At 35.9% G+C, this 12,518-nt stretch overlaps 1 protein-coding gene across 1 annotated transcript; it reads right to left on the bottom strand.

Annotated features, from left to right (window-relative positions):
- Nucleotides 1-570: 570 nt before the first annotated feature.
- Nucleotides 571-2,897, bottom strand: LOC129281584 (decorin-like). Its single transcript, XM_064113429.1, has 3 exons — nucleotides 2,594-2,897; nucleotides 1,197-1,363; nucleotides 571-603 (listed from the first exon to the last, which is right to left on the bottom strand). The coding sequence occupies exons 1-3, from the start codon at nucleotides 2,895-2,897 to the stop codon at nucleotides 571-573; spliced, it is 504 nt and encodes a 167-aa protein (XP_063969499.1).
- Between the last annotated feature and the right edge of the window lie 9,621 nt (nucleotides 2,898-12,518).

Below are 12,518 nucleotides of genomic sequence, written 5' to 3'. Positions count from 1 at the left end.
GTTATCAGAAGAGCGTTATGAGAAAGAATGGAAACTCCATCCGGTAAGGTGTCTTTATCAGAGAACTGCAGTTCTTGAAGGGTTACTGACCAGTAAGTGTTGCTTGATGTTGAAGATCTGACTGGGCAAGGTAACTCAACTCTGTCACCAACGAACGAAAGCAGGGTTTGATATGGTGGAGAGCACAATTGTGGGCGACAACTAAAGTTGTCTTCGGCAGCTAGTTCGGCCACTGACGTGTCGGCATACGCTGCAGGTTGAAAACATTTCATGGATTTCTCGTTTAGATGTAAGGTTAAAAAATTCTTGATGAGGTCACAATCACACAACAAAGGATTACTTTCAAAGTTAATTCTTACCGATTTCAAAGAGAACATTTGATATCCACTATCAAGTGTTGTGATTTGGTTGCCCTCAAGATTTAAGTCGGTCAAGTATGTCTGATGTTGCAAGGAACCGAATTCGAATGATATAATATTGTTGTAACTTAAGTCCAACATCCAGAACTGCTGTTGCTTGTCAAATGAATCATTGGAAATGCTTTTTATTTCATTATCGGACAGATAAAGATCATATGCCTTGCTGTTTCTTGGTAGACAGTATCTGGGAATTGAAGTAAAAGAATTGTTAGACAAATCAAGTGTTGCCAAATTGTTCATTAACAATTGTTTACAGTGATTTCCGAGATTAAGTGAAGAAAGTCTAAAGATCAAAAGTTCTGGGAATTCAATCGTGGTATCTGCTTGTATAGTAGTGTTTCTTATAAAGTATTGTTTAAAAGCAAAACTTTGATGAAGGCTCAGGTATTGAACATTTTTCAAATCCCTTAATACCTCTATGGACGTGTTCGAAAGGGGTATGCAAGACAAATCTATAAAGGTACCTATTCGGCCCTGCACTCCTGAAAACTGTTGATTCGAAATGTACTTCAGAGGATTTCCACTCAACCTGAGATACGACAGCTGCTCAATGTGTGAAAATACACCAGCGGGGAGGTACACCAATCGATTTCTGTTTAAGCTCAATCTGACGACATCCTTTAGGCCAATAAAAGCTAAAGGTTGAATATCAACAAGGTGGTTATCATCCAACTCGAGAAAGAAGAGTGAAGATGCCGACACGAAGGTGAAATTCGGTATGGAACCAATCTGATTCGTCTCCAGGTAAAGTCCAACCAAATCAGGCGAAATCCTTACCTGTTTGAAGTCTGTAAGGTTATTATTACGGGCGAAAATGTTGTTTCCTGATAGAACACTTGAGTTGGAAGATCCGATGGCGTTATCGTTAATGTTTATATGTAAGGCTTGCATGGAGATGATTTCAGTAATCCCATTGGCCTCTACATTCATATAAATCAATTGTTCTGTATCAAAGATATGGTTTAAATTTAAATGGGTTAACAAATTGTGACTGATATCAAACCTTTTAAGAGAAGTCGAGCTGAGGGAGTTAACCTCTGTTATGAGATTAAAAGCTAAATCCAGTGTTCTGAGATAGATTAAACTTGAAAAATATTGACGATCGATTACCCTGAGTTCGTTGTGACTTACATTCAACCTCTGCAGTGGTGTGATCGAACGAACGAAATTTAGGCAAGATATGTTATTCCCGGCGAGGTTTAATTCCACAAGGTTTGGTAAAGAATCAAAGGTTGAGTTTTCTATCTTGTAGAGATTGTTACGGGACAAATCTAACTCTGCCAGTTCTGGCAATGTTGTAAAGTTTGAAAGCACTGACAATCTATTGTTGCTTAAATAGAGATGACGGAGTTGTGGCAGATCTGTCAGGTATTTATGATCCCATGCGGTGAGAAGGTTATGACTTAGACCCAAGAATGTTAGGTTTGTTAGGTTCTCAAAATTAGTTAAATTTGAAATACAGTTCCATCTCAAGTTTATGTATCTAATATGTCTGTGTCCGGAAATTCCAAAGTGTAAAGTTGTGAGCTTATTGTGAGAAGCATAAAGAGAATTTAAGGTCGGAAAATACATGACAGAAACGCTTCGCAGATAATTTTTATCAACATTTAGAATATACACGTTTGAATGATTCCTTCCATACAGTGCGTCTAGTGTTAAAATATTATTGGATTTAAGACCTAGACTATACGGTGCGTTAAAGAAAATCTCTTTTGAAAATTGATCGATTTTATTGCCACTCAATGTGATGGTTTCTATTTTGGAAATGTTGATAAATGCGGGTCTACCCACAAATCTGATTTGGTTATCTTCCAATGAGATGAACTCCAAATGTTGCATGTTACAAAAGGAAGAGACATCCACAATTTGATTGCCTTGTAGATAGATTATTTTTATTGAAGGAAAGCGATTGAATAGAGTTTCACTGATGCTTTTGATATAGTTGTATTCTAGTGAAAGAATCTTGAGATTTTTCATCGTTTGCGCCTTGTTCAAGTATTCAATATTATTGTATGAAATGCACAAATTTGATGTAAATTTTGGGTAAGCAAAAATGGTTGTTGAAATGTCCCTGATTGCATTCCCTTCTAAATCTAACGATAATACTCTAAATGGGATTTTAGGTAGATTCTGGAGTTTGTTGAATGCCAGTTTTAGCGACGAAAGTTGTGTACCTGATGGATCACGAAGGGTCTGCTGTTGCCACTCTTTCAGAGAATTCCTGGTGACTGATAGCTTCAGGAGAGCCGGTAAGGAACCAAGGTATGGTATCCTTTGAAGGAAATTTGAATCAAGTTCAATGTACTCTAGTTGGGTTGCATCCTCGAAAACTCCTTTCTCGATTAAGCGAATGCGGTTGTTGGACAGGAGAAGCTCAACCAAGCTTCCGAGACATGAGAATGACTCCTTCTTGAGTGCCGTGATTGAATTGCTCTTCAAGTTAAGCAAAACAGTGTTGCATGGGAGATCCTGAGGCATGTCATCAAGATCTGTGCATGTCACATCGACCAAAGTCCTCCTCTGCTTGCACTCACAAAGATTTGAACATCGTGATTGACCTGTTCTTCCCAACAAGAAAATAATATACAGAAAGATAAGCACCCTCATCGTGCCAAATGCGTTAGCATCCAATGGAATATGCAGAATGTGTAGCAAAACAGTTTAATAATTTAAAGGTTCAATTTGTTTATTCATTATCCATTTCAAGACAAAAGGTGAACACACACACAAAAAAGCCCAAACTCCTCTCTTTCACGTAGCTGTCACGAAAAATGCACTTTTTGTTGGTTGGTTGTCGTATTTTCAGAAGATGTAAAGAAGCTCTAGGCACTATATCTTGGTATCAAGGTATTGGAGGCAGCATAGACCTAGATATCGTGCAGAAAATGAAAAGTTATTATACTTTACAGAATCAGATTTCTGATCATTTTTTATCATCAATTAATTACCCAGCGTCGTATCCTCAGTCATTGTCAGTGAAGGTCTCTAGCAGTGTCATATCAGCAGGCGCGTAGCCAGGGGAGGGGGCGGTGGGGCGGTCGCCCCCTCCCCCCCCCAAAAAAAAAATAAATAAATAAAAAAAAAAATAAAAAATAAATAAAAAAAGAAGGGGAAAAGGAGAAAAGGAAAAAGCGAAGGGGAAAAAGGAAAGAAATTTATAACTTTATTGTTTTTTTGTCTTTCTTTTTTGGTCAAAAGAATAAAAGCTTAAACGAGATGTTCTTCTCTCTACGTAAAATTTAATAAATCGGCAGTATACTAGACTATTATTTCAAATTCCTCAATCTTTTCCCATTTGGGAGGCTCTAATAATTTCTTTTGAAAACAGGTTTTTTATCACGGCAATTATATTGCATTCGAGTTATTATTACTAGAGACGCAAGAGGAGTCTTCTTTGGATTTGAATTTGACGAGATGTCAAAGACTCCCCCTCCCTGCACCCTCCGCCGTAGTGCGCGGCACTCTTCGCGTGCATCGCGTGCACTTAACGCCCCCTCCAAAATAAAATCCTGGCTACGCGGTTGGAAGAGACTTGTGGGGCCCATCGTAAAAGACTGTTCTGTAATGCAAGTTGTGTGATCCACAACGGGAACATTCAATTTGCGGCTCGTGTGCAAAATTCTGGTTGCTACTATGTTAACAGCAACACATCCGATTTAGATCGAGTTTCCAGGGGAGCGTTTCATCAACATTTTTCGTCCGATAAGCTCCAGCCCCCCACTTTTTTCCAAAACCGTGTACAAAAACGTAAAAATTACCATATGATTGTGATTCTTTGCATGGTCAGCTCCCACTTTTGGCTCAGCCCCCAACTTTGAAAACCGTTCCACGGTCCCTGATTATGATTGGCTGAGAGGCACTGTTACCATAGTAACTGTCGGATAAAACTATTCTTGTCGGATAAAACGTCTGACAAGTCCTTTCGTGAAACGCTCCCCATAGCCACATTTGGTTCCTCCTATAAAGCTCGAGGTAGCCGCCGGGGGGGGGGGGTCCACTTCTATTGACGAGTGGATACCAGGCGCGACCGGGGCGCGACCGCGCGTAGAAAGGAATTTCTTTTTCAAAAGTGGGCACGTTCTGTATGTAACGTAATAAGGGTGTCAAAAACGCTATTTGAAATACTGAAAAAAGGGTATATATTTCGTTAGGAAAGCTACGTAATATACTGTCAAATTTCCAATAATTGTTAATATAAGGGTAGGGTTTCACACGCCAATGAACATAATAAACGTGCTTAAAAATTCTAAAAAGCGTTTTGACAGTGTAATATAGCAATTAGCAAGCAAGAGATAAAAGTGAAAATAAGCTGGGAAAATGTACGAAAGAAAAAAACATAACTGATTGCTCTCATATGCATAAAAGAGAAACTTTTTGAATACAATGTTGTACAATAACATTACTCAAATGTTAAAAGAAAAAGATTTTTCAAATACAGTTAAAGGGAAGGGGGAGAGGGGGGGGGGAGAAAGGAGGAAGTAAAAGGAGAAAGATGTACGAGAAAGGGCGGAGAGAGTTCACTTCTACATCCTGCAACACAAATTTAGCAAATAATTGTATATTATACACATAGCGGTCAAGGAAATCAAACGTAAAATCTGTTCGAAGATCAGTTACCATGGTTTGTGTCACGGGGCCCTGGATAGCTTCTCCTTCCTGTAACACAAATACAAAAATTGATCGTGTGATTGACACGACATTTGCTCCTGCGACATTTGATCCGGTCTTGATCTCAGGGGGAATAGGGTTAGGGTTAGGATTGTAATAGAGTTTTTGTTTCAGAATGATGCAAAGATAAGGATTGGGGGTTATTTAGTTCTGGGGATTAGGTCGTGTTATGTTTGGCATAAACATGTAGATTTTCCACTGGAGCAATTGTCGCCGGAGCATATGTCATGATGGAACTGATTAATTATCATGACACCTATGAATGCTATCAAACATAAAATCCGTTCTAAGATTAATTGCTAATGCTTGTGATACAGGACACTGGATGGCACAGAGCCAATCAATGTTGTTCGTTTATGAAGTCTCGTCAACTCGGACATGCCGGAGGAGAGCACTACAGCGTGTCTCTAAAAAAAGTAAACCCAACTTCAACAGCAAATTTTCAGAAAACTAAAAAATATTTACACATTACTTTTTCATGGTTAGATAGTCCAATAAGTCCTCTGTCCAATTATATCACTTAGGTTATCTAACTCTCATGCATGACTGAGCATGATTCAACTTAGTGAATGGGTGTCAAATCATCACTGTGGCAAGTTATTTCTTGTTATTGTCATGCATTCAAGGCCAATATGAAGTTAAATGTTTGTCACATGTTAGGCCTATGATTAAATCATCACTGTGGCAAGTTATTTCTTGCTATTGTCATGCATTCAAGGCATATTTGAAGTTAAATTTTGGTCACATGTTAGGCCTATGATTACATAACAACTTCAGCAAAGGTTGTTCCTAACACAGGCACACTTCACATGCTTTCCAAACATGGTACAGTTGACAATTGAGCAGAGAGTATTCCTGGTAACTCGATACCAGGAAACAAGAAGTTTCGTGGAAGTTCAAGAAGCTTTTCAGGTGCAGTTCCCCGAGAGGCAGCCTCCAACAAAAGGGCCATCTGGTACAATGTGAAAAAGTATGCTGATCACGGAACCAGTTTAACTTCAAATATAGGCCTTGATGCATGAAAATAACAAGAAATAACTTGCCACAGTGATGATTTGACACCAGTTCACTAAGTTGAATCATGCTCAGTCATGCATGAGAGTTAGATAACTTAAGTGATGTAATTGGACAGAGGACTTATTGGACTATCTAACCATGATAAAATAATGTGTAATTATTTTTTAGTTTTCTGAAAATTTGCCGTTGAAGTTGGGTTTACTTTTTTTAGAGACACACTGTATAGTGAAGCAAAGAGAATTGCAAGAACTTCGCACTGTGAATTTGCCTAAAAGCAAACAACCGCCCGCGCTTTGGCCTTAATCATGTTAATCTACCTGATTTTCCGATGGATACTTACAGGACATGTTGGCCTAATGAGGGTATTCTCTTCTTTTATTCTTGTTTAGAACGACAAGACAGGAAATTAAAAACTGCCTGGAGGTTCTAATTAGTTCAAGACACCTTCAAGATGCACGTTCTTCTAATAATCCGATGAAATTCACTGAGGATATGACGCTATAAGACATTGAGGACAAGACGCTGAGTAATATCAATTAGAAGAACAATCGGAAATGTGATTCTGTGTAGGAGATTTAATAAATGTATTGGGGCGTCTAGGGCCTTGAAAAATGAGAAATATATTTTCGACGTTTTTTTTATTCAACTTTATAGGACTTACAATGAAAATGGCCTATCGTGGGCAGTATAGTGTACACGGGAGATTATTATCTCACCTAGGAGCTATATCCCCCCCCCCCCTCGCCGCCCGCGAAATTATTTTTCCTCCAAACTTTTTGCTCCTTGCACACGCGCATTCATTAACATCTCTACGATGATCGGAGAGACATGTAAGACGGTGATTTTCCGGGCTGATTCGTCACTCGAAAATTATATTTTAGACATTTTCGAAGAATTTAGGAATAATGATTTAAACGATATTTCGGTCAAGCGTCAAAGACATCTTTTGGAACAAAATTGAGTACGCAAACTTATCACCGATCGAGTTCATTCATTTTGTCTTCAGTCCAAGTAAATAATGTAGATCGGGGGAGCGTTTTGTGTGCTGTTCAGCTCCAATCAACAAGTTTTTTTGCGTCAATAATTATGAACTTGTAATTGGAAATTATCAATATCTCTATGTGAGGATTTTTTTTTTTTTTTTTTTTTTTTTTTTTTTTTTTTTTGGGGGGGGGGGGGGTCCGTGGCTTTAAAGGTCTCAATTTTTTAGGGCCAGACATAGCGGAGAGGGCAAAATTTGCTGCAAACTTTGTAAGCAAAGCAAGCGAGCAAATTTTGATCTTTTTTAAGACACAATCTAATTCGGTCATTTTTACATGATAATATGTTTACATTTTTATCAAATTGCACTTTTTTTTCTTCTCCATTCCAAATTTTCTCATTTTGGGTAATTTTGAATTCTGATTCTCATTGTTTTTTTTATTCTCCAACTATTTTACATAATTAGGCCTACACTAAATGAACAAAAAATAAATAAATCAGCCTCGATACGCCGGGGGAAATTTTTCATACCTGAAAAAGTTGTTTAAGTATAAGGTTTTTTTTGTTGATTCGTATTCTAGATGGGTATTGAAGTAAATTCAGCCTGGTTGCCACCTTGGCTACCTTCAGCAATTTTGTTAGTTTGCGTAATTAGCATATTCTTCTAATTAGCACATGTGCGATATGTAATATGCTATTTCTCTTAACCCAGAAAGAATGAAAACATAAATAAAATCATTTTTCTAAGCGGTCCTGTGACGAGGAATCGATTCATAACAATAATTTAAATATCTAAGTTATGCAATTATCGTAATCAGCCTAATTAACATAATGAGCTAATAAGCACAAGTGTAACATACACGTATTTGTGGATGTCTATCCAGATAATGTTGATCAACGAGGTCCGTCTGTGAGTGCTGGGGCTGGATTCTGGAGACTTTAATCTCTCTTTTTCTTATTTCCTTTTCTATTTTAATTTCCCCTATTTCCTTTTAATTTAACTGGTTCATGCTCAAGTTGTTATTTTGATTTTTAATGCTATGCAACTACAAGAATATTTATTAGGAGGCTGCACTCTACAAGCTCCGCTTTTTAGCAGCCTCCTCCATTTCCAACCTGATATGTAATAATCTTGAATATAATTTTTGTACAGGAATACTTGAAATATGTTTTGTTATTTATATGTTAAAATGTACAAAATAAACTGTATTTGTTGAAAATGGAAATAAACGAAATGAAATGAAATAAAATAATGCCCAGTATTTAGATAATGTAGCCCTCCTATGGTTTTGTTTTTATGGCGAAGAATCCATTTATGATATTATTTTTCAATTTTAACCAATGTTATCGCTGTAATTAGCATAATTAGCTTATTGCGCTAATTACCATATATGTGTGTAAGATAATATATATTCCTTTGCAATTTCATATCGAGAATGCCCGAAAACATGAATAATACAGCTATCCTATGGTTTTCTATGACGAGGATTCATTTATGACCTTATTTTCCCCTTTATACCGATGTAATTGTCGTAATTAGCATAATTAGTATAATACTTTAATTATGTGCAATATATATATTCCTTTGTCATTTTATATCAAGAATGCCCGAAAACTTGACAAAATATCCCATGGTTTTTTTATGACGAGGAATACATTTATGACAATATTTTCCCTTTTTTACCAATGTAATTGTTTAGTATAATTATTTGCATAATGCGCTAATTAACATATATGCTGTGTAATATATATTTTGCTTTGTCATTTTACGTTGAGAATGCCCGAAAGCATAAACAATACGGTTACACTTCGTAATTCCGAAGGTTCTTTATTCCGAAGGTTCGTAATTCCGAAACACGTAAATTGCCTATACCTCGATGTTCGTTAATCCGAAAACGTAAAAGGGTTCGTTAATCCGAACATTTGCGGCGTTATTCCGAAGGTTCGTTTTTCCGAAGGTTCGATAATCCGAAAACGAACTAAGGTTCGTTGTTCCGAAGGTTCGTTAATCCGAAAAACGAAATAAGGTTCGTTGTTCCGAAGGTTCGTTAGTCCGAAAACGAAATAAGGTTAGTTAATCATTTAGTTTTCGGACTAACGAACCTTCGGAATTACGAACCTCATCTCTTTTTCGGATTAACGAACCTTCGGAATTACGAGCCTCATTTCGTTTTCGGACTAACGAACCTTCGGAAATACGAACCATCGGAAATACGAACCTTCGGAATAACGAAGCTTCGGAATTACGAATGTATGCGAAACAATACAGCTATCCCAAAGTTTTCTATGATGAAGAATTCTTTTGTGACATTAGTTTTCCCTTTTAACCAATGTTATTGTTGTAATTAGCGTAATTAGCATAATGCACTAATTAACGTCTGCAATATATATATTTCTTTGTCAAAGTACTGTGTACATCGGCCTAAAAACATATAATAGTTCTTCTAATATTTTCTATGTTGAGGAATTAATTTATGACAATAATTTTCCTTTTTAACAAATGTCAATGTCTTAATTAGAATAACGCACTAATAACATCTTTATCCAATATATAAGTATATATCCCTTTGTTAGTTTATATCAAGAGTGCCTGAAAACATGAAAATACAGCTATCCTATGGTTTGTGGTAATTAAAATATAAGTGCAATTATTTCTTTGTCACTGTAGTTATTATCTCGCCTGCATAGCAAAACGATACTATATAGGCGCCGCTATTCCGACAGCGGCGGCAACGGCGGCGTCGTCAACATTGAAATTTAACCAAGGTTAAGTTTTTGAAATGTCGTCATAACTTAGAAAGTGTATGGACATAGTTCACGAAACTTAGACATAAGGATAATCAAGTAATGACATCCTGCCTGAGTTTAAGGCCACACGACCAAGGTCAAAGTCGCTTAGGGTCAATGAACTTTGGCCATGTTGGGGCTATTTGTGGAGTTGTCATCATAACTTGAAACTTATATCGATCTAGTTCATGAAGCTTGGACATAATTAATATCCCTGAAAATCATGTGCAAGTTTCAGGTCACATGACCACAGTCAAGGCCAAAGGTCATTTGGGTCAACCAACTTTGGTAATGTTGGGAGTATTTGTGGAATTGTCATCACTTTAAAAGTTTATGGATCTGCATGTAGCTCATGAAACTTCGACATAAGTGCAACCATGTAGGCCTATCCCTGAATATCCTGTGCGCATATCAGGTCACATGACCAAGATCAAATTGGTCATTAAGGTCTGTGAACTATGGCCGTGTTAGGGGTATTCGTTAACTTGGCATCATAACTTTAGAAAGTTCATGGATCTAATTCATCAAACACAGACATAAGGGTACATACATAAGTATGAATGAATGTTTTGGACATGAACGTGTTAGGTCACATGATCATGGTCAAATGCCATTTTGGGTCAATATTGAAATATGAATGTTTCCTATTGTGAATATTTTATTCAATAGCTGTTTTCATAGCCAAAATTGCTGCTATATAAAATCGCATAATGCAGGCGAGACTGCCAGATTCGTTCCACTTTAATTAGCTCATTACGCTAATTTAACATTAACATTGTTAAAAGCGAAATATAATGTTATAGATGAATTTCTTGTCATAGAAAACTATGAAATAGCCGTATAATTAGTGTTTTTTGGCATTCTCGATATAAAATGACAAAGGAATATATATTTATAGGTAATTATATTGCTCAGATATGTTAATTTGCACATCATGCTTAATTAAAACAATAATGTTTGTTAAATCGGAAAAATAATGTCACAAAAGAAATCATCATCATTGAAAACCATAGGATAGCTGTATTAACTTCTTTGAGGCATTCTCAATATAAAATGACAATGGAATATATATATTTCACATATGTATTAGCGCATTTGGCAAAATAAAAAAAAATTGAAAAAAATAATGTCACAAAAGAATTCCTCGTCATAGAAAATCATAGGATAGCTGTATTATTCATGTTTTCGGGCATTCTTGATATATAATGACAAAGGAATGTATATTCATATGTAATTTTATTGTTCATATATGTTAATAAGCTTATTATGCTAATAATAAATGAATTCCTCGTCATATGGAATAGTTGTATTATTCATGTTTTGGGGCATTCTCGATGTAAAATGACAAAGAAATACATTATATATATATATATATATTTATATATATCAAAGCTGGGGGCCCGGGTTCGATTCCCGGCAGAGACATTATTCGACATATCATTTTTTTTCCAAAAGGGTAGATAGCTCTAGGGAACCTTGATTTAAGCTACGCCTATACAATGTTCTCTTCATCCATTTCTTTCACAATATATATATATATATATATGTATACATATGCATGTATATATTGCACATTATGGTAATTAATGCATTATGTTAATTATTCTAATTAAGACATTGTCATTGGTTAAAAGGGAAAATCACTGTCATAAATGAATTCATCAACATCGAAATCATTAGAAGAGCTGTATTATATATGTTTTCAGGCCGTTGTAGACAGCACTTTGACGATTAAATCTACATATCACACATTATGTTAATTAGTGCATGCTAATTATGTTAATTACAGCTATTATATTGGTTAAAATTGAAAAATAATGTCATAAATGAATTCCTCGCCATAGAAAACCATAGGAGGGTTGCAGCAGCAGCATTACCTATACGTATTGGGCGTTTTCTCGATAGACATCCATAAATACGTATGTACACTTGTAAACGCTGATTAGCCCATTATGCTAATTTGGCTGATTACGATAATTGCATAACCTAAATATTTAAAAAAAATTATGTATCGATTCCTCGTCACGGGACTTCTTCGAAAAATGATATAATTTATTTTTTTAAAGTCTTTCTGATTTAAGAGAAGTAGCGTATTACATATATGCTAATTAGATGATTATGCTTATTAGTCTAATTAAAAAATTGCTCAAGGTTTCCAAGGTGGCAACTAAGCTGAATTTACTTCAATACCCATCTAGATTACAAATCAACAAAAAAACTTGTATTTAACAACTTTTCCAGGTCTTGTACTTGGCCTAAACATGAGACCGTCTCTGGACTATATATATGCGCTTAATAGTTGGAGAGAGGGGAAAATTTCAAAAAGATAATGTCACCTGACGTAAAACATAAACATGAACATATTCCAGTTTATCCTAGATTTTTACTGTCTTTCTCTATCCATAGTGTTTCGTATGGTTTCTGCGATAAGGAATGGTTTCATTAAATAGCAATAAGCATAAAAGAAAAAATTGTTTCCAATAAGTAAACATAATCAGGCCTATAGTTGCTTTTTTAAAATAAATATACAAATCAACATCGACAGTTACAAAATAATTACAGAAGCAAAGTAACAAATGTATTCATTTATATTCTAAATAGGGTGGTCTCTTCATTACATAAAGTATACACTGTTTTTCGAGAGAG

The sequence above is a fragment of the Lytechinus pictus genome, chromosome 18, assembly GCF_037042905.1.
Source record: "Lytechinus pictus isolate F3 Inbred chromosome 18, Lp3.0, whole genome shotgun sequence".
Taxonomy (NCBI): Eukaryota; Metazoa; Echinodermata; class Echinoidea; order Temnopleuroida; family Toxopneustidae; genus Lytechinus; species Lytechinus pictus.
The sequence above is the reverse complement of the archived record's forward strand: the minus strand, read 5'-3'. Positions and strand labels throughout refer to the sequence as shown.